The following is a 23,539-nucleotide window of genomic DNA, read 5'->3' as shown; positions in this document are numbered from 1 at the left end:
CTCCCTCACTCCTGTTCCCCCTCCCTCACTCCTGTTCCCCCTCCCTCACTCCTGTTCCCCCTCCCCCCTTCTTTCCCCCACTCCTGTGTCCCCTCACTCCTGTGCCCACCCACTCCCTCCTGTGCCCACTCCCTCCTCACATCCCTATTGTCCCACTCCTTTCCTACCCCCCGTGCCCACTCCATCCTTTGCCCACTCCAAACTTGTCTGTTAGTGGCAGGCTGGCACAAACCAGTTAGCCTTACTCTAAAGGGTTGGGTGAAATACAGGGAGCATCTCTAAGATGCCCTCTTTCTGCATTTTACAGTACATCAGTGTGGGTTTATTATGCTGAGAAGTTTGATACCAAACATACGAGTTGTAGGAAAGTCACTCTTTTTGGCATATGGATAATGAGGAAAATAAGGAGGAGTCACCCCCTCAGCCAGGTCCACCCCTAAGGTGACCAGAGCTGAAGTGACCCCCACCTTAGAAAATCCTCCATTTTGCTTTGGAGGATTTATCCCAATAGGATTAGGGATGTGCCACTCCTCCCCCAAAGGGAGGGGGCACAAGGAGGGTGTAGCCACCCTCAGGGACAGTAGCCATTGGCTACTGCCCTCCAGCCCTAAACACCCCCCTAAATCTAGTATTTAGGGGCGACCCTGAAGCCAGGAAATCAGATTCCTGACAACCTAACAAGAAGGACTGCTGACCTGAAAACCCTGAGAGAAGACAACTGCTTTGGCCCCAGCCCTACTGGCCTGTCTCCTGATTCAAAGAACCTGCAACAGCAACGCATCCTGCGGGCCCAGTGACCTCTGCCGACTCAGAGGACTGCCCTGCAACTCCAAAGGACCAAGAAACTCCAGTGGACAGCGGCTCTGTCCAAAGCAACAAGAAGAAACCATCTTTAAAGAGACTGTCACCTCACTCCAGAAGCATGAGTCCCCACCCCTCTGCACCTGGTGTTCCTGGCCCGTGTCCAGAGAAAGCAACGCCGCAGAGAGGGCCCGCCAGGCGACTCCAACGACCTCTCTGCACCCCCACGATGACGCCTGCAGAGGGAATCCAGAGGACCCCCTTTACAGCGACTGCCCAGTAACAAAGAAACCCGACGCCTGGGAGAAGCACTGCACCCGCAGCCCCCAGGCCAGTGAAGAACCAACCACTGGTGCACCAGTGACCAGCATGCGGCCCTCACCCTTGCCCAGTCGGTTTGCTGTTCTGAGAAGTCCCCTGTGCCCTGCCTGCATCGTCAGTGACCTCTGGGTCCCTCCATTGATTTCTATACAAAACCTGACGCCTTGTTTGCCCACTGCACCTGGCCACCCCTGTGCGGCTGAGGGTGTATTTTGTGTGCCTGCTTGGGACCCCCCAGTGCTGTACAACCCCCCCCCCCCCCCCCGTCTGCTCCCTGAGGATGCAGGCACTTATCTGCTAGCAGACTGGAACCAGAGCACCCCTAGTCTCAATATGCACCTATTATTTGGGCCCCTCTTTGACCGGCCCTGTGTTGCTGGTACTGGGTGTTTGGGGTTGACTTGAACACCCAACAGTGGGCTGCCTATGCCCAGGAGACTGAACTTGTAAGTGCTTTACTGACCTCAAAAAAGTACCTGTACTTTCCTCCCCTAGGAACTGTTGAATTTTGCAGTGTCCACTTTAAAAATAGCTTATTGCCATTTTATCCCAAACTGTATACATTACTGTTTTAATTCAAAGTTCTATCTATACTTATGCAAAGTAATTTACATTTTATGTACTTATCAGCAATTTGAATCCTGTGGTTTTAAAATAAATTAAGAAAATAATATTTTTCTATATAAAAACCTATTGGCCTGGAGTTAAGTCATTGAGCGTGTGTTCTCATTTATTGCCTGTGTGTGTACAACAAATGCTTACTACTACCCTCTGATAAGCCTAACTGCTCGACCACACTACCACAAATAGAGCATTAGTATTATCTATTATTGCCTTTGTCAAGCCTGTTGGGGAACCCCTGGACTCTGTGCACACTATCTCTCACTTTGAGATAGTATATACAGAGCCAGCTTCCTACAACAGGGGTTCCGTCCCAGTGGCTATAGCAAGGGCCCACCATCTTCCATGTGGGTCAAAAGACAAGTTGGACTTTGAGTGGGCCACAGGACCACCACCACCTGTGTTGTAGAGCCTTTCGATGTCCGTGGGACAGTAGGGTCCACCAGCCAGTCTTAATTGTCAAGGTACCTGCGGATGCAGGAGAGTGACTCCTTCACTTCAAGGGAGATTCCTTCTTGCTTCCAGATGCAAGGTCCTTGTTGCTCTGTAGGATGCACACCCACGGATGTTGCAGAATTCTTGCTGGAGCAACAATGTTGCAGTGGGTGCCCTCCCAACTGGATACAGTCTTGTTTCAGTTCCTAAGGCAGACCAGCAGTGGTTCCGGAGGCCAGGTTACAGAAGTGTCTTCCAGACAGTTCCTTATAGAGTCTTGCTCGATGAATCGAGGGTCCCACCCTCAGGGGAAGCCCTTAAGTAATCCAGAAAGGGGGTTTGACACGGTCTGTGGTGACCCACCTATCAGAGGGAGTCAGGGATGTCACCTAGCTGGCCTAACCAGTCAAATGTTCCCCTGAGCCTCTGCCCGTCTTGCTTCCAAGATGGCAGAATCAACCGGCCACCTGACAGAGCCCTGTGCTTCTCCCTAGGGCAGGAGCTGGACAGGGGGGTGGTCATTCCTCTGTCCTTTGTGTAGTTTTGCGCCGAAGCGGGGACTGAGGGTTGGTGTACTGGAGAAAATTGGTTTATGCAACAAATGTGCCCTTCAAAGCAGTCTGGTGGCGCTCAGAGGACACCCCACCACAGCGACACCCATTTAAAAGGGAGAGGTGGTCACAGCTCTTTCCTAGTGGTCACACCTCTTTCCTATAGGAAATCCTTTGTCTTACCTTACCCTGTTTGAGTTGGGCTCATCAGCAGGAGGGCAGAACAGTGTGCCGCACTGGCTGGTATGCAGACCCTGCAAGGCTGTACAGGCAGATCTGGGGGATCCTCTAAGGAAACCCCAGAGTACATGGTTGCATGGAAATAACACTGGGATCGGTATGGTTGCAGGATTCCAACATGTTTGATGCAAAACATGCCTAAGTTCGGAGAAGCCATTATGTAGTTGAACATCTCATGTTGACCAGAGTCCTCTATAAATCTTAATATGGTTTCCATTTACGAAACCCAGAAAATGGAGTCTGGGTTTGTAGAGGTACCATTGCTCATGCACAGGTACCTCAATACTCAGCCATTCACCCTGTCCTGGGGCTGAAGGGGCTGCCATAGAGGTGACTTACAGTGTCCAAGTGCAGTGACCACTATATAAGGCAAGCCTTGTATCTAAAGTGTTTTACATGGGCTCCCATTGGTGACCTAATACATGCTGAAGCCAGGGGAGACCCCTGGGGTACCAATGCCCTGGGTACCCAAGTACCATTTACCAGGGATTTACAGGGGACCACCGTATGCCAATGGTGGGTGAAGGAATCACTTACCAAGTCAATTTTAGGGGAGAGAGCATTGACACTGGGGTCCTGAGTAGGAGTGGTGCAAGTTGTTTTTCTTTGAAGAAGTGTTCTGAGTCACAAGATTGAGCGATGACTCCTCTCGGTGATATTGCGCATGGGCATTGACTCCTTTGTTAGCTTGTTTTGGACCGCCGTTGGATTCGGACATATGTGTCTTCACTCCGTTTGTCGACTCGCTTTGATTTTTCTCCTACCTTGTCACACTTCGGCCAACGGCCTGTAAACGAATATATTCTTCCAGAACACTTCCACATGATCACCCTTTGGGATGTCATTCTGCTACTACAGGAAGGCGACTTCTTGACAGCTCAGGATATAAAGGCCTCCTCTTACATTCCAATTCACACTGCACATTGAAAATACCTAAGATTCTTTATTACAGGATCCCACTACCATTTAAAAGTCCTTCCATTCGGAGTCACTGCCACTCCCAGGGTATTCACAAAATGTTTAGCAGTAGTCGCTGTGCACCTGAGAATACTAAACCTTCATGTGTTTTCCTACCTCAACGACTGGCTCAACAAAGCTAGCACATTACACCAGTGTCAGCAACACAGTTAGTTGACAGTGAATCTCCTTCACAACCTGGGCTTCACTCTCAACATTCCCAGATCCCACCTCCAGCTCATACAGGTTCAACCCTACTCAGGGGCCCTCTTGAACGTGGAGTTAGGGTTGGCATATCCCAACCCAGAACATATTCAGAATTTTCGGACCCTCCTTCCTCAATTTCAGGAGAACCATACTTACACAGTCAGGACCATTATGCGTCTATTAAGGATGAAGGCCTGTTGCATCACCATTGTTCGTCATGTCAGGCTACACATGCATCCCCTAAAACAGTGTTTGTCTCGCCAGGGGTCTCAGTCACAGGGTCACCTGGAAGATCTACTGTTGTTAAACCATCAAACTCACCATTCTCTGCAATGGTGGAACACCAACAACCTCTGGAAGGGGCGACGCTTTCTAGATCCTGTGCCTCAAGTGATATTGACCACAGACGCATCACTTACAGGTTGGGGTGTTCACCTTCAAGACCTGACAGCGCAGGGCCCCACAACTCTTTCAGACCATATGGAATTGGGCTCTTCACCACCACATTCACCTGGTGGGTGGTGGAGTACCCACCTGGAACAGACAACAACTTTGTAGACCTGCTGAGCAGGATGCAGCAACAAGTCCATGAGTGGGAACTCCACCCACATGTTCTTCTGTCAAGCTTCACAAAGTGGGGAACTCCTCAAATAGACCTTTTTGCCGCTGCAGAAAATGCAAAATGCCCAAGCTTCGCCTCCAGGTATCCACACCCTCTATCTAAGGGCAATGCTCTGTGTGTGAGTTGGTCAGAGATACTTCCCTACACTTTTCCACCTCTTTCTCTTGTTCCATTTCTGTTTCGGAGGATCAGGCAAACGTCTCTCACCACGATCCTTGTGGCTCCCACTTCGGCACGCCAGCCTTGGTTGACCACACTCCTGGATCTCTCAGTAGTCCCACACGAGAAGCTCCCCAACAGGTCTCACCTTCTCACTCAAAATCAAGGACAAATCCGACTTCTAGACCCCAAGTCACTAAATCTTGCAAAATGGCTCTGTAAGTCATTGAATTTGGCTACATAGGCTTGCCTGAGGAGTGTATGGGCATTCTCTGGGAAGCCCGTCTACTAGAGCCTGTTATACTGCAAAGTGGAAATGTTTTTTTTGCTACTGCCTACCTAAACGCATTGACCCCATAAATTATACAGTACAAGAAATCATTTATTTGCTCCACTTACAGAAAGCAATTATAGCACACACTTATGTTCACCTACATCTTGTAGCAAAAGTTGCATATCTACAGAACAGACAAAATATTTCCTTGTTCAGAATTTCAGTCATTAAAGCTTTCATATAAGGTCCTAAACATGTAATTCCGCCTGTGGTCCCTCATGCACCATCATGAAACCTTAACATTGTACTCACCAGACTCCTGGGTTCCCCCATTTGAACCACTCCATTCAGGTCCACTTCAGTTCCTTTCATGGAAAGTGGCTTTCTTAGTTGCCATCACATCACATCACTCAGGCGTGTGGGCGAGCTCCAGGCACTAACCTTGGAAGAACCTTTCTTCCAAATTCATAGGGATAAATTAGTCCTTCCACTAGCCCTGAATTTCTCCATAAAGTGGATTCACAATTTCACATTAACTAGTCCATTGAACTACCAGTCTTCTTCCTGCAACCAGACTCTGTTGCAGAAAGAGCCCTTCACACTCTTGATGTCAAAAGAGCACTCATATTCTATGTTGAAAGAACCAAAGAGTTTAGGAAGAACAAGCAACTTCTTTTTGTGGCTTTTTCGCCACAGATATCCAAATCAAGCATAGCCAGATGCAAAGTGAAATGTATACAGACTTGTTATGCGAAGTTCAAGAGACCTTTACCCATTACACCCAGAGCACACTCTACTAGAAAGAAAGTGTGCTACTATGACCTTCCTTGAACACATTCCTTCCTTGGAAACATTCCTATAGCTGGCATTTATAAGGCAGCTACATGGTCCACACCACACACATTCACAAAAAACTACTGTGTGGATGTGTTCGCATGCCAACAAGCCAATGTAGGTCAGGCTGTACTGTGTACACTTTTGTTTTCAGCCAGCTGCCACTCCTACATGCTAGCCACCGCTTTTTATGAAGGGACTGCTTTGCAGTCTATGCAGAGCATGTGTATCTGCAGCCACACATGCCATTGAACAGAATTATGTTAATTACCTTGTAAGCATCTGTTTGTGGCATGTAGGGCTGTAGATTCTCAAGCACCCTCCCCCCTCCCTGGACACCTGTGGGTGCTACGTTATATTTGTGTGTGTGTGTGTATATGTATATATATGTATATATATATATATATATATATATATATATATATGTGTGTGCTTACATTTTTGCAAGGACATCTTTTTCTCTATACTTCATTTCATTATACTCCTTTCTCACCCACCTGCGGGAAAACAATCTAACAAAGGAGTTAATGCTCATGCGCAGTAACACTGAGAGGAGGGGTCACTCGATCTTGTGACTCGGAACACTTCTTTGAAGAAAAACAATTTGCACTACTCCAGACTTCCCACACTAGATTGCAGGAGTATACAGAGCATGTGAATCTACATCACTACATGTCACAAACAGATGCTTACAGGGTAAGTAACATAATCATTCAATTTCATCAGGCCTCGTCACTACAGCCATTCACTTCTTTCTGTATCTGGACAACTGGCTTATAAATAGGAGAGAACCTTCCACACACAAGGTACAGTTCACCATCAATGCCAAAAAGTCCCACCATAGCCCAGGCAGATCTAGCCCTTTTTTGAGTTGGTCCTAAAGGCTATCACATGGAAAGCCTACCCAAACCCAGAGAGGATAATTACATTCTAAAGGCCGTAAGGTTGCTACAAGCTCAACTCCACATGCGTTCGCTAAGCACTACTGTGTGACTATCCACAAGCAGGCTTTGGTTAACCAGACAGCCTAAACAACTTAATTTCAAATATCTACATCAGCTCTCTAGCAACCGCCTAAAAAAGGAACTTTATTTTATAGCCCATGCAGAGCATGGTTATCTGCAGCCACATATGCTACAAATGGAAAATGTTAGTTACCCTGTAACCATCTGGTCCTAGCATGTAGTGCTGTAGATTCACGTGTCCACTCTCCTCCCCTGAATGCAGCAGTGATCCACATGTCTTCATCTTTAAGTTCCACAGTGCACAGCCCACTTTGATACTACACTCCCCTTTCAATACTGACACGATATGTGGAAAATGATCTGAGGTGAATTCTTTTTTGGGATGCATTGTGAGCTAAGGATGGAGTCACAATAGGTCCTAACAGCTTTGAACAAAAACAGCTTCCAAACATCCCGATCCAACACTAGATAGCAGTATGCAGAATATGGTAATCCACGGCACTACATGCTATGAACAGATAGTTTTAGAGTAAGTAACATTTTCAGTCCTTACCATTCACCCCACTGGTGAAGGCTTTATCTCTTTTCTCATCACATCAGTTGTTTATACATTTTCTATATACCCTTCAGTTCCAAAATTTCTCTTTTTTCAGAAAACCAAATAAATGGTGACCCACTAGCTTACCATGATAATACAGACAGTTTAGCCCATGTAGCAGTCAGGTGTGTTCCTTCAGGACAGAAGGCAGCATTATTTATTGTTTCTTAACAAAAGTAAAATTGAGACACTTCCTTGAATGAAGTGATAACATGGCAGAAAATAGTTTTTTCTGTAACAGAAGCAAGGCCACTTACTCCACTTTGTTTAAATATGTTTTTTTATACAGATTCTAGTGAAATCCTAAAACTTTCTTCCATTTCAATGTAACCCAAACAACCTCAACGACTGGTTCAACAAAGCTAGCACATTACACCAGTGTCAGCAACACAGTTAGTTGACAGTGAATCTCCTTCACAACCTGGGCTTCACTCTCAACATTCCCAGATCCCACCTCCAGCTCATACAAGTTCAACCCTACTCAGGGGCCCTCTTGAACGTGGAGTTAGGGTTGGCATATCCCAACCCAGAACATATTCAGAATTTTCGGACCCTCCTTCCTCAATTTCAGGAGAACCATACTTACACAGTCAGGACCATTATGCGTCTATTAAGGATGAAGGCCTGTTGCATCACCATTGTTCGTCATGTCAGGCTACACATGCATCCCCTAAAACAGTGTTTGTCTCGCCAGGGGTCTCAGTCACAGGGTCACCTGGAAGATCTACTGTTGTTAAACCATCAAACTCACCATTCTCTGCAATGGTGGAACACCAACAACCTCTGGAAGGGGCGACGCTTTCTAGATCCTGTGCCTCAAGTGATATTGACCACAGACGCATCACTTACAGGTTGGGGTGTTCACCTTCAAGACCTGACAGCGCAGGGCCCCACAACTCTTTCAGACCATATGGAATTGGGCTCTTCACCACCACATTCACCTGGTGGGTGGTGGAGTACCCACCTGGAACAGACAACAACTTTGTAGACCTGCTGAGCAGGATGCAGCAACAAGTCCATGAGTGGGAACTCCACCCACATGTTCTTCTGTCAAGCTTCACAAAGTGGGGAACTCCTCAAATAGACCTTTTTGCCGCTGCAGAAAATGCAAAATGCCCAAGCTTCGCCTCCAGGTATCCACACCCTCTATCTAAGGGCAATGCTCTGTGTGTGAGTTGGTCAGAGATACTTCCCTACACTTTTCCACCTCTTTCTCTTGTTCCATTTCTGTTTCGGAGGATCAGGCAAACGTCTCTCACCACGATCCTTGTGGCTCCCACTTCGGCACGCCAGCCTTGGTTGACCACACTCCTGGATCTCTCAGTAGTCCCACACGAGAAGCTCCCCAACAGGTCTCACCTTCTCACTCAAAATCAAGGACAAATCCGACTTCTAGACCCCAAGTCACTAAATCTTGCAAAATGGCTCTGTAAGTCATTGAATTTGGCTACATAGGCTTGCCTGAGGAGTGTATGGGCATTCTCTGGGAAGCCCGTCTACTAGAGCCTGTTATACTGCAAAGTGGAAATGTTTTTTTTGCTACTGCCTACCTAAACGCATTGACCCCATAAATTATACAGTACAAGAAATCATTTATTTGCTCCACTTACAGAAAGCAATTATAGCACCCAATTATGTTCACCTACATCTTGTAGCAAAAGTTGCATATCTACAGAACAGACAAAATATTTCCTTGTTCAGAATTTCAGTCATTAAAGCTTTCATATAAGGTCCTAAACATGTAATTCCGCCTGTGGTCCCTCATGCACCATCATGAAACCTTAACATTGTACTCACCAGACTCCTGGGTTCCCCCATTTGAACCACTCCATTCAGGTCCACTTCAGTTCCTTTCATGGAAAGTGGCTTTCTTAGTTGCCATCACATCACATCACTCAGGCGTGTGGGCGAGCTCCAGGCACTAACCTTGGAAGAACCTTTCTTCCAAATTCATAGGGATAAATTAGTCCTTCCACTAGCCCTGAATTTCTCCATAAAGTGGATTCACAATTTCACATTAACTAGTCCATTGAACTACCAGTCTTCTTCCTGCAACCAGACTCTGTTGCAGAAAGAGCCCTTCACACTCTTGATGTCAAAAGAACCCAAACAACTAACAATGTAAAGACTTGGCTTACGGTAGATGTTAATTTATATTGATGGGCACACATTGCTAGAGTATACAGTCTTCACATGCTAATTGCAGCTAAAGAAAGGGGATCCATACATGCACCCTCTATGAAACTCCATATTATTCAAAATGTTTATGAAAACAAGCAATGGCAAATCCAAAAGGTCTTGCCTTCGAGAGCTATTGGCTTTGTCCATATTTTTTTTTAGCTATGTAGTAGAACAACACCGCTGCTATGCAACATGGCTGAAAGTTTTAAAAAGTGCTACAGCAGGACACCGCTATGCATTGCAACACTTTTTTCCCTAACTTTCTGCTATTTTGCACAACAGCGGTGCTGCTGTACAACATCGCTCACAAAAATTGACAGCACGAGTAGCTGTCCTTAAAAGTATTTCATCCATGTTGTACAACAGCTTTGCTGCTGTGCAGCATAGATGAAAGTTTTTTTTTTTTTTTTTTTAAATACCATGTTGTAGCCAGCACTTGGGTGAAAAGGGAGGGAGAGCACAGAAGAGCTGGAGGGAGAGAGCGTTAGGAGGAAGAGAGAACGCAAAATAGGCATATGGGCGATAATAGGGGGAAAGGGAAAGCAAAGGAAAGGAAGAACAAGAAAAACAGTGAGATTGAAGGTAAAGAGGGACAAACAAGGAGTGGGGAAAGTGCATGTGTGTGACACAGAAAAGAAAAAGGAGTGGGGAAGATGAGATAATTCAATCAATCAATCAGTCAACCAATCAGGATTTTATAAAGTGATCAAATCACCCATGAGGGTTTCAAGGCGCTGGCATTGCTAGCTGCTTCGTGGTGCTCTGTTCATTAGAACAGCCATGTCTTCAGTCCTTTCCTTAATTCCCAGATCAACGTGGTGTTCCTGAGATGCAGGGGAATGCTCTTCCAGGCTTTGGCCACCAGGTGAGAGAAGGCGTGACCTCTGCTGTTGGATCGGCGGATCCGATGGGTGTCAGCAAGGAAAAGGGAGGCAGATTGCAGGTGTCTGATCATTTGGTGGAAGGTCATTTGTTTAATGTATGCTTGTTCTTTGTTATGCAGGGCTTTGTATGTATGGGTCACCATCTTGACTTGCACCTCTTCTGGATCAGGAGCCAGTGTAGCTTTTTGTGATGCAGGGTGATGCGATTCCTTCTGGGGGGTCATGGATGAGTCTTGCCGCTGAGTTTTGCATTGGCTGTAGGCTTTTCATGAGGTGTGCAGTGAGCGTACAGAGTGTTTCTGTAGTCCAAGGCTTGTGGCGACGAGGGCTTGAGTGATGGTCATTCTGGTGTTGATAAGGAGCCACCTGAAAATCTTGCAGCGCATGCATAGGGTTGGAAGCAGGTGGACAAAACTGTGTTTACCTGTTCCTGCATAGATATCTTGCTGTCCAAGAGGATGCAGAGGTTGTGGGTGTGGTCTGTCGGGGCAGGTAAGGGGCCGAGTCCAGCAGGCCACCCAAGTGTCAATCCATGGTGATGTGTTGTTCCCAGTGGTGGCTCGCTGGAGTGAAAAACACCATGGCTACTTGATCATTTTATAACCCAGTTGAACACATGGCCGTCCTGTGCTGAAACAGCAGAAGCCTAGAGGCTGCACTCAGTCTTGTTCTGTGATGCAGAACCCAGCTCGAAATTAGCAGTGCACGGTTGAACAGACAGATGCCTATTTAGATGCTCAATGAAGAAGTGTAAAAGAAAACAAAAAAGTAATGATGATCAAAAAGTGATACCTGCAAATTTGCAAAACAAGTGAACACTATAGCTTCTTGTAAAATAACAGAGCTCTCTTGGATAATGCTTCAGCTGATAGCAAGTGCAGCCATCGGTTCCAAGATGGCAATCTTGAGTGAATACACAGTGCATTATATTCTCAGCTCAAAAGTGCATACTTCTCTGTGTAGTTATAGCAGCAGGAAATTAGCACCTTTCTGACGTAGTTACCCCCACTTTTTGCCTGATGTCAATGTGTTTAGGCTGTAGTACACTGGGATCCTGCTAACCAGGACCCCAGTGTCAGTGTTCTCCCCACTAAATTAATTTGGTGAGTAACTTTTACACCCAAAATTAGCATACTGGTGCACCCATGTAAGCCCTTAGTATATGGTACTTAGGTACCCAGGGCATTGGTACACCAGGGATCCCCCCATGGGCTTTAGCATGTATTGTGCCACCTACGGGGGTCCATGCAAACAGTGACTACAGGCCTGCCATTGCAGCCTGTGGTGCATGCACCTTTCACTCCAGATATAAGGTTTGCCTTATATCAGTCACTGGACTCTGACCCTATAAGTCACCCCTAACGTAAGCCCTTTAGCCCAAGGGCAGGGTGCATGGATCTCCGTGTGAGGGTACCCGGCATTAGCTGAGGTGCCCCTACAAACCCTAGACTCCATTATCTGGGCTTTGTTAGTGTGGGGAAGCCATCTTAAGGTATGTAGTGAACTCTGATCAACACAAGATGACCAACTACATCATGGCTTCACCATACCTAGGCATGTTTGGTATCAAACACGTTGGAATCATGCAACTACACAGATTCAGTGCCAGTTGCATACCATGTACCCTGGGAGTTCCCCAGGGAATCCCGCATATCTGCCTGTACAGCCTTGCAGGGTGTGCATGCCAGCTTGTGCTGCTGCTGACCCCAATGTTCTGCCCTTCTGCTGCTGAGATTAACTCGGCCAGGGGAGGCAGAGCAAAGGATCTCCTGTAGAGGAGGAGTGTGACAACCTCTTCTTTAGAAATATGTGTCGCTGGGGTGAGGGTGCCTCTGAACACCATCAGACTGCTTTGAATGGCACATTTGGTGCCCTCCTTGCATAAACCGGTTTACTCCAATGCAAGAGCCCTCTGCTCCCGCTCTGGCACGAAACCACACAAAGGACAGGGTAGTGGACACCCCCACTGTTCAACTCCTCCCCTAGGGAAATACCCAGAGCTCTGCTTAGTCCAGCTGGGTGACGTCCCTGATCCCTCCCCCCGATTGGTGGGTCACAGCAGTTGGTGTCCAACCCCCTTCCTGGGTTACTTAAGGGCTCCCCTGAGAGTGGGACACCAGATTTGTCTGCAAGACTTCAGGAACCATCTGCAAGTCTACGCTGCAAGACACTTCTGCAAGCTGGACAGCAAAACTGCTGCCTTTCTTCGAAGGACTGTATCCTGTGGGAGGGCTCCTACTGCAACTTTGTTTTCAAGTTCTGCAAGACGTCTGCAACCCCAGTGACCGTGCATCCTCCAGAGTCACAGGAGCTCTGCCTGCACTTAGGAAAGCAAGAATGAATCTCCTTTGTAGTGGAGGAGTCACTCCCCTCCATCTGCAGGCACCTCAACGACCAGTTTGTGGATCCTGTTGTCCTATAATATGTGGTAGTTCTGTGGCTCTCCAGAGGCCTGACCTGTCTTCTTCGCAACTGAGAAGTCTGTGGTCCCTTGCTGGAGCTGCTTGGCCAGAGCCCCTGTGCACCACGTCTGTTTGATGTTGCCAAGGCTTGTTGGCTCTTCAGTCCGAAGATGTCCTTTCTCCAAGAAGCCCCGGTCTCCAGCACTCTCCAAGAACGATGTCCTCTGCATCTCCTGCGATGTGGGCATCTATTTGCTGTGCTGTTGAGGACTACCTATGCCTGCTGCCAGTGGGTCCTGCTGGGGTCTACATCGTTTCCTGCTGGCTCTCGTGTTTGCTGAGGGCTGGACCTTACCTACCTGCAAAGGTTGGGTCACCTGAACATTGATGGTCCCCACAAAATCCTCGTGCAACGCCTCCATACATTTGCCAAGGCTTGTTGGTGGTCCTGCTGACCACTGACTCCTCTGCCGTGTGATGATCGGCATGGGACAGGTCATAGATGAGTCCAGGGGTCTTCTTGCATTGCCTGGGCTCCAAAGCTACACTTCCTTGTCCACAGACTAACAGAAAAGCATCTTCTGGAAGGGTGGGTACCTGAGGGTGGTTTGTCTCTGTTCCCTCTTTCCTTAGGTCCGTGTCTTCAAGAACCCACACCTGGGTTCCACTGACCTGGTCCATATGTCATGACAACAGCTAGACAGCTGAGGTCCCCATTAGCTTCAACAGGATGTTCTGGCATAACTTCACCACTTTTCACCTGGGATCCCTGGTGTTAGGTACTCTACTGTTCTGGGTATCCACTAGTGGGTACACCATCTAACCTCCCTTGTCACAATGGGTTCCCTCTGGGTCCTCTGGGAAGGGTCCTAGAACGCAAAAACTCCTGCAACAACTTCCCAATGCTATCCTGTGGACTCTGACCCGGGGTTACATCTCTGCACATGGGTGCCTGGGGAATCCTATCTACTTAACTTGGGTGTTGCTGTGCTTCCCCAGTACTAAGTGTCCTTGGATAGCAGTTTGGATTGGGAGTGATTCTCGCATTACATTTACTGTGTATATGCTCCCCCACTCCCCAAATTGGGGCATGTCATAATATGCCTGTACATACATTTTTATAGGTATATTTTTGTATGATCATATCTCTGGTTAGGAGATATATCAAAGTTAGTTGTAGTGTGTGTGTATGTGTTACAATAAATATAGAATATATTACTAACAGTGGTGTGGTTCTTTCCTGTGTGTCATCACTGACTGACTTGTGTGGTATTTTCAACTGCTTTATACCCTCATGGATAAGCCTTAGCTGCTATCCACAGCTACCCCTCTGAGAGCTCTGGTAATATAGAACCTCATACACTATCACCAAGGGTTGCCTGGACTCAGTACAGGGTGGCTTGCCTACAGGTGTGCACCATATACTGCGATTAATCTGTATCCCTCAATCGAAGTGCTCTGTTTAAAAAAAAACAAATAACAAAATTTAATATTGACAGAAATATAATTGTAACACCAACATCTAGCAGCAGTAGAGATCACAATTCTATTTTACATCGTTGTGTGGATCAAAGCACAGCAACATTATAGGGAAAAACATTGGAGTGCTGCATCGAAACAAAGTAATTCACAGAAAACAGCCAATTCTGACAGCAGTGTCTTGACAACAAACAGAGAAACAATGGGATATGATAACCAAGTAGAACATCATAACCAAGAAACTCATCATGGTACAGTTCTAGCATAGTAAACATATAGAGAAGCATGTCACTGGGAAATCACAGGAGAGCAAAGTGAACAGAAGCACAGTACAAATACAGAGAAACATCTCACCTTGAAAAAGTACCATAATCTCAGCATGATCAGCGGAAGTACACGATAAAGAGCAACAAGTCCTTAGTGTATGCTGCACGGAAGAGAAAACAAAGCAAATGAAGTGAAAGTAAAACCGGTATGCGCAGTCCAACTTGGAACCATTAATGAAGCTATCCAATCGTAAGCAATGGGCATGCTCTAAGCTCCTTGTACTTAAACAAAATGTCTCATAAGCAAGCGGACATGTGCTGTCTCAGGTGCAATCTAAAAAAGTTGTTCATGATTGCTGCTGTGCCCATAATGAATCAAGCTACGTGTCACAGCAGAACAACTGCCATGCCTGGAAGCCAGCCAGCATTTAGGCATAGCAGGAATGTTTTAAAGGACTATGTAAAGCCATTATATATGGAACATTTATTAGCCTTTTTAATTAATGTAGCTATCCAAATTTACATCTTTTCTACGTGGTATAAATCAGAAAAGGTCTTTCTAGGCATTTCCTTTATTAAAGCCTGGTTCAAGATGTTTCTGTGCCATCAGCCAGTAATTATGCACTTATATAGAGCCTTTGAAACGAAAAAGCTACCATGATTTGTGTCCCCAACAAGGTGTGGCATGTACGATTGTTGATGTTGTCCTGGTCACAACACATATGGTAACCCCTTACATCACATTCTCTATTCGTGGTGGAGGCAAAGTTATGGTTCCCAATCCCTAAACCCTGTTTAGCAGCTGGATACTTGCAGTATGGATATTAAAATTGTCCATAAGTTTATCCAGTCTGTTGCATGGAGGATAATTTGTTTCACATGGTCACTGATATAGTAAATTACTTTTAGAATGAGGGGAAACAGAAAGAAGGCTTTGCAATATGTGGGGCTACTTGGATTCTGAGACTGATCATTTCAGTTTTACACTTTAAGTGCAGTTTCAGGATCTGCTGAAACCTAAGTAATTGTTTGTAACAAGTAAGCCTACTGTTAAGTGTAGACTGAAACCAATTTAGAATGATTAGAGATTCAGAGAAGAACAAGTGACTAACCAAAATTATGTTTCGTGTAACAAATAAAGAACTGTGAGTTTTATGCTAGTGTGCCTGAGATTAATTCCTGTGTTTATTTTCTGTGGCACTGGGTGGGTATCTGATCAACATACCAGTAGTTTCTTAAATTAACATGTCATACATTTTTTTGAGTTCCTATTAAATTCATATTAACTGTAAATTTAATTGGAGCCCTCTGTTTACAGAGCATGAGAGAAGAACCAATTCACATTTTGAATGTAGCTATTAAATCGAGTGATCATATGGAAGATGAAGAGCTGGTGCCAATGTTTGGAGCATTTTCCCAATCAAAGGTAAGAATATTGAATTTCTAATCTCTTAAGTGGTGCATAAATTGTTGCTGGTAAGAAGGGCCACAGCGCCTGTTTATATAGGAGTATGCTATAGACATGTTATCATTATTGTCCTATAACTGATATTACATGAGTTACACCTTCCATGCTGAGAAATCACAAACATTTGTTTTAAAAAAGTAAAGGTTATTTTCCTTACACTCAAACCCATCCCTCTAAAGATTATTTCTTTGCACTAGCATGGATCAGGCCAGTCATGTTTCGTTTGGTTTGGTGCAAAGGGATCTCAAAATTTTTCGATGTGCTCATGCTTTAATGGTTTCCTTTCTATAATTGGTAGTTCACCTCTTAAAGAGGCAGCTCACTAACATTTGCTGTTGGGGTAATTTGTTTAAAAATTTGAAGTTGATTTTTTACAATGCATCACTTCCTGCATGATATATTCGGAAATACTTTCCTTCAGTTAACGTGCATATTGTAGCTAGAATCTCACATGATCAGAAAAAGTGAAGAAGAACATAAGCTTTGCAGGTTCAACCACAAACTCATAACCCAGCCTCTGCAGTATTTAGACACTTTACTTTTATTTTAATCTTGTGTTTTTACGACCTCTGAGGATAGGTTTACTAAATTGCAGAATCAGGTTGTGTAGCCTGTTCATCTCTGACAGTCTCTTCAGCATTCTGCTTTTTGCAAACTTAGAGGTGGCTTGTTTTTAGATCTGGCTACAGTCCTCTAAGACAGTAGGCAGACCATTTGTTAATCATTTTTTAAAATTTATATGTAGCGTATTCTTTAGCTCTTTAACAGTTTTTTTCACTGCATGTTATTAGCTGATTGATGCGTCAGTCTGTCTCCTGTAAATATTTCCATTACACTGCATAAGGGACTATTTTACTTCTAAAAAGTATACTTAATCATCACCCATTCAGTTATTTACCAATCCTCCATTCTGTACATACCTCCACTACCACTAGTATCATTACCATTACCACCCCAGCATTTGCCATTAACACCATAAACATGGCTGTTGCCCCCATTTTCATTGCCACAATCACCATTGCCACATCACTGTTACCACCACTTTCTTCACCATTACACACCACTACCTTTATTTCGATTTATCATTATCACCATTACCGCCATCCCCATTTTGTGTGTGTGTGTGTGTGTGTGCGCGTGCGCTTTCTGATAGATACCTATAACTGCAGACTCCTCACCTTGATAAATATCCCCAGGCACCAGACATGATTCGAAAGATTTAATAACCATGCTCATGAGTGCCGGTAGGTGGTGTTGCCCAGATCTTGGTTGGCATTGTACCTCTTTGAAAGTGGCAAGCAGATCTGAATATAATTCCACCCCTACACAGTGACATCAGTTATTTTCTTTCTGTGCCACCAATACACTGATCTAGAGCTTGCACCTTACTTTTCCTTGTATTTGACAAGCTTTTTCTCTAAATTTATTTTACCAATGTGCAAACGCTATGTCCCCTCCTTAAACTACATGGTTAAAGCCTTGTAGGGACAGTCTCAAACAATTGTCTGACAGATCCCCATGAGGTGTGCTTCTGGTGCTCGGGTTTGGTGTATGACTCCAAGTCCTTTAAGTAGTGCACCCTTGTATACCTGAAGGTAATTCGAGACGAGAAAGCTGTACATTGCTGAACACTGAATTAAAATTTGTAAGTCCTGTTCATACTCGAAGTCGAGAGTGTGGGTCTATTCCACTCTCGAGGATACTCATGCGACAGGTTGACGTAATGGTCCAAGTTGTTTAGTAAGTTGAAACCTAAGCAGAAGCACAAGCAGTTCAAAAAGGATTTGTCCTAGTTCTGCCAAATCTGTCTCAAGCCCTACCAAAGTTGTGTCCTCAGGTCATACTGATACACCCAACTCCAGTCCATTCTGATTGTTAAACAATCATGCTTTTGCCTAGGAGCCACACTTAAGCATTCCAACAGCTTTCGATTCAGACTCTTGCCAGAGCTATCCAGCCTTTGGTGATGCAGGGGATTATTTACCATCTCATTATGATGATGGCAACTTATACATGACTTGCTTGTCACTGAACCTGATACTTCCCCAGACACTGGCCTGTATTCATCCCTGGACTATCAATGCCGTCATCTCCTTTTGTGACTCAAAAGTCGCAAAATCCGTTTACGAGTTGGAAAGAATTTTACGACTTGTAAAAGGTATTTTGAATATTGTAAGAAGTGTTTTTGTGGTGGCAAACCCTGTGTTTCCCTAAGTCACACTGTGATTTTGAAAGGGCTTTGTTCATTTGCCCTTTTTGCCTATTTTGGGGCTACATCCATATGCAAGATTGTGGGCCACGTATAATTGGAAACTCATATTACTGTTCATAATTGTAGGAAGCTGGCTCTGTATATACTATCTCAAAGTGAGAGATAGTGTGCACAGAGTCCAGGGGCTCCCCAACAGGCTTGACAGAGGCAAGCTCTATTTGTGGTAGTGTGGTCGAGCAGTTAGGCTTATCAGAGGACAGTGTTAAGCATTTGTTTTACACACTCAAGCAATAAATGAGAACACAAACTCAATGACTTAACTCCAGGCCAATAGGTTTTTATATAGAAAAATATGCTCTTAATTTATTTTAGAACCACAAGATTCAATTTGCAGGTAAGTACATTGAATGTGAGGTACTTGGTATAGTTAGAACTTTGAACCAAAACAGTAATGTACACAGTTTTTCATAACATGGCAATAAGCTATTTTAAAAGTGGACACAGTGCAAAATTCAACAGTTCCTGGGGGAGGTCAGTACAGGTTTATTAATATGGTAAGTAAAGCATTTACAAGTTCAGTATCCGGGGCATAGGTAGCCCACCGTTGGGGGTTCAAGTCATCCCCAAACACTCAGCACCAGTAACAAAGGGCCGGTGAGGTGCAGAGGTCAAAGAGGAGCCAAAGTAACATGGGCACCTATGGAGACAGGAGGTGCTCCGGTCCTGATCTGCTAGCAGGTAAGTACCCACATTCTCGGGGAGCAGACCAGGGGTGTTCAGTAGAGCACTGAGGGGCAACAAGTAGGCACACAAAACACACCCTTGGGGGCACATAGGCGGCTGGGTGAAGTGGGCAAACAGGGCATCGGGTTTGCAATATTATTCAATGGAGGGACCCCGGGGTCACTCTGATGTTGCAGGCAGGGAACAGGTGTGCTTCTTGGGCAAGCCACCGACTGGGCAAGGGTGAGGGCCACCTGCTGGTCACTGCTGCACCAGTGGTCAGTTTCTCATGGGCCTGGGGGCTGCAGGTGCAGTGCTTCTCCAGGCGTCTGATATCTTCGTCCCGGGCAGTCGCTGTCATGGGGGTCCTCGGGATTCCATCTGCAGGTGTCATAGTGGGGGTACAGACAGGTCAGCCCAGGGTGGACACATTGTCAGATTCGCCTGGGGTCCTCTCTGGGTCATTGGTTTACCTGGACACAGGCCAGAGGTGTTGGGTGCAGAGTGGTGGGGACTAACGCTTCTGGAGTGAGGTGAGAGTCCCTTTAAAGATGGTTTCTTCTTTCTTGGTCAAACAGATCCGCTGTCACAGGAGTTCTTGATCCTTCTTAGATGCAGGGCAGTCCTCTGAGTTGGCAGAAGTCGCTGGGCCCGCAGGATGCGTCGCTGGTGCACTTTCTCTGAAGTTGGACACAGGCCTGTAGGGCTGGAGCCAAAGCAGTTGTTGTCTTCCTTCTTCTCTACGGGCTTTTTCAGCTAGGCAGTCCTTCTTCTTTGTAGGTCATCAGGAATCCGATTTCCTGGGTTCAGGGTTGCCCCTAAATACTAAATTTAGCGGTGTGTTAGGGATGGAGCCGTTGACATGGTAGCTAGTGGAGATGCCCGCCCCTCCGGGCAGAGCCCCCACTTTTGGCAGCAAGTTCGGAGGAGATAATGAGGAAAAACAAGGAGGAGTCACTCACCAGTCAGGACAGCCCCTAAGGTGTCCTGAGCTGAGGTGACCCTTGCCTTAAGAAATCCTCCATCTTGTTTTGGAGGATTCCCCCAAAGGATTCCCCCAAAGGAATAGGGATGTGCCCCCCTCCCCTCAGGAGCAGTAGCCATTGGCTACTGTCCCCCAGACCTAAACAAACCCCTAAATTGAGTATTTAGGGGTGACCCTGAACCCAGGAAATCAGATTTCTGCAACCTACAACAAGGACTGCTGACCTGAAAGCCCAGCAGAGATGATGGAGACGACAACTGACTTGGCCCCAGCCCTACTGGCCTGTCTCCAGGCTCAAAGAACCTGCACAGCAACGCATCCAACAGTGACCAGCGACCTCTGCGGACTCAGAGGACTGACCTGCACCTAAAGGACCAAGAACCTCCTGAGGACAGCGGCTCTGTCCAGAAACAGCAACAAAATTGTAAGAAAGGAGCAATCTTAAAGAGACTCAATTCCCGCCAGAAGCGTGAGTCTTCACGCTCTGCACCCGACGCCCCCGGCTCGAGTTCAGGACAACAGACATTGCAGAGAGGACTCTCGGGTGACTCCAAGAACATGGACAACCTGAGTCGACCCACCCTGCACCCCCACAGCGACGCCTGGAGAGAGGATCCAGAGGCTCCTCCTGACCCTGACTGCCTGGTAACAAAGGAACATGACGCCTGGACCAAGCAATGCACCAGCAGCCCCTAGGACCGAGAGGAACACCTACCAATGCAGGAGTGACCAGCAGGTGGCCCTCCCTCTTCGTCGTCCCACTCCAAGTCCTTGGGACGATTGGGTTATTCAAGGCACAAGAAGAAGTTGGAAGAAGAACAAATGTTCTTCGACATCACACTGTCCATTGACTGACGAGACTAGCGGAAGGGAGCGTTGTCCTTCAAGGCTCCCATTCTCGGAGTCTGCCTCTGGAACGGCTCTGCACCTCCCTGATTTTCCGGGAGGTGTACCGATCCCTGCTTAACTCAGAAGTTTCATGAGGCCATGCTCCTCATTTTTGGGCAGTCTGATTGCGCTGGAGCGCCCTCGGGCCCGAGGGGTTGGAAGTGGCCCCCTCGGGTTCCGCACAGGCAGCTTTAGCCTCGGGATGGGGGCACCCATGGATTCATTCCTGGATCTGAACTGGCATCGGATATTCCACCTCGACCTTCCCAGATGCTGGGTCTGACATTGACACTCCCGATGCTGCCCATGAATGTGTGACTTCCGACCTCATCCCCTTTGCCGACTCTGACACGGAGCTGGATCTGTATCATCAACGCCTATTCAGACTTCGACGGGGGCCTTGCCCCCTATCTCGGATCCTGACCCTTATTCTTATGGGTTAGGGCACAGGGAGGAGTGGGACGGGTTGTTGAACCATTTAGAATTCCACCTCAAGGTCCTATGGACTGGCGGATGGACCTGGGTGAAGCCAGTGGTCCGGATACTTCCCCAGACACTGGCATGCTTTCTCTCCGTACCGTGGCTACGGAGGAGGAAGCATCCTATCCCATGGTGGAATCCAAGAGGCTGGACCAACTTGGAAAGAAGATGTTTTCTTCCTCCAGCCTCGCATTGCGGTCTGTGAACACTGCATGCCTTTTGGGCCATTATATCCAAGTGCTGCCACAGGTCCTGGAGGAGGCCTGGTCTGTAGTCTCTCAAGCTTTTGGACGCAGCAAAGTTCACGGTCCGCTGTGAGACGGACACAACTGTTTCACTAGGCGGAGTGGTTGCATTAACGTCTGGTTGAGGACGTCTGGCTTTTCGGGGGATGTCCTATCTACCCTTATGGAAATGCCCTTTGATGGCACCCGTCTCTTCGGGGACAAAGCAGACTCAGCGCTCGAGTGCTTCAAGGATTCTCATGCTACGCCCAGGTTCTTGGGCCTTGCAGCTGCCCCTTGACTCCCCATGTCTGCTTTTTGCCCCTTTTGTTACTACGAAAGGGGCACCCCACTACATCCGTTCTCCTCCAGTCACCGTGCCACATATGGTACCCGGACTCTGTGTGGCCTGGGACGTGGGATCCACCATCCTCATGGATCAGGGAGCCAGCGATCCGGTAAGCCTACCCTCCAGCAGCTGCCACTAAACCTTCCTAGCCTGACGATTCCCCGCCAGAGACCATTCAGGGGCAGGATTCGCCATCACCTGCTCTACTGGCAGTCCGTCAAGTCAGACAGGTGGGCTTTGAAATAGTCCGAAGAGGCTACACCCTCCCCTTCAAGACTACTACTCCATCTATGCCACCATCCTACGATCGGATGAAGGAGGATCACCTGACACTTCTCCCCAAAGAGCCTACGGCTCTCTTGGACAAGGAAGCCATAGAGAGGGTCCCTGTGCCAGAAGTAGGTAGTGGTTGTCATTCCTGCTACTTTATGGTGCCCAAAAAGGACAATGGCCCCCGCCCTATCCCAGTCCTCTGGTCCCTCAATCTCTTCCTCAAGAAGGAGAAGTTCAAAATGTTCACTTTATCTCAGGTTCTATCTGCCATGAACCGAGGATACTGGATGGTAGCGTTGGGCTTGCAGGATTCTTACTTTCACATTCCCATCCTGCCTGCACACAGATGTTAATTGCGGTTCACGGTGGGCCACGAGCACTTTCAGTTCACAGTGCTTCTTTTTGGCCTTACAAGCTCCCCTCGAGTGTTCACCAAGGGTAATATCTGTGGTTGCAGCTCTTCTGTACAAATCAGGGGTTTCAGTCTTCCCCTATCTTGACGACTGGCTGTTGAAGGTGGGCTCGCTCAGGCTGTCGACTTCCACCTCCAGACTACGGCGGACCTCCTGCATTCGCTAGGGTTCATTATAAACATGCCGAAGTCGGACCTGACTCCCTCGCCGATGCTCCCTTTCATTGGAGCTGTTCTGGACACAGTGCAGTTTTGGGTTTATCCTCCTAAGCAGTGAGTTCAGGATATTCAGACTATGATACCGATGTTTCAGACTTTATCCTGAATTTCGGTAAGAAAGATTCAGAAGCTGATGGACCTCATGCATCCTGTTGGTGATGCATGCCAGGTGGCATATGCAGGCTCTGCAGTGGGACCTAAAGTTTCAGTGGGTGCAGCATTAGGGGAATCTCTCCTGGCATGGTCCAGATCTCGGATGGAACTGTGTGAGATCTGCAGTGGGGGCTAGCGAACCGTGATTGGGTCAGAGGCAGATCCATATCCTATCTCCAACCAGATCTGACAGTAGTGACATATATGTCACTCCTGAATGGGGCAGTCACCTGGGAGAGGCAGAGATCAGAGGCATCTGGTCTCTGGTGGAGTCCGGACTCCACATCAACGTGTTGAAGCTCTGGGCAACCAGACTAGCATTGAAAGCATTTCTTTCCTTTGTCAAAGGGAAGGTA

The 23,539-nt window shown here is 46.8% G+C and overlaps 1 protein-coding gene across 7 annotated transcripts in view; it reads left to right on the top strand.

Moving 5' to 3' along the window:
* The window catches only part of ACACB (acetyl-CoA carboxylase beta), a 1,528,264-nt gene that overhangs the window by 872,901 nt on the left and 631,824 nt on the right, over positions 1 to 23,539 (top strand). For all 7 annotated transcript variants that reach the window (XM_069214760.1, XM_069214756.1, XM_069214757.1 and 4 more), the window contains one exon: positions 16,116 to 16,223. In XM_069214760.1, coding sequence (XP_069070861.1) covers positions 16,116 to 16,223 — 108 coding nt within the window. The remainder of the gene's footprint in view (positions 1 to 16,115; positions 16,224 to 23,539) is intronic.

The sequence above is a fragment of the Pleurodeles waltl genome, chromosome 11 (assembly GCF_031143425.1).
Source record: "Pleurodeles waltl isolate 20211129_DDA chromosome 11, aPleWal1.hap1.20221129, whole genome shotgun sequence".
NCBI lineage: Eukaryota > Metazoa > Chordata > Amphibia > Caudata > Salamandridae > Pleurodeles > Pleurodeles waltl.
Note: the sequence above shows the minus strand (reverse complement) of the source record. Positions and strands in the feature narration are given on the sequence as shown.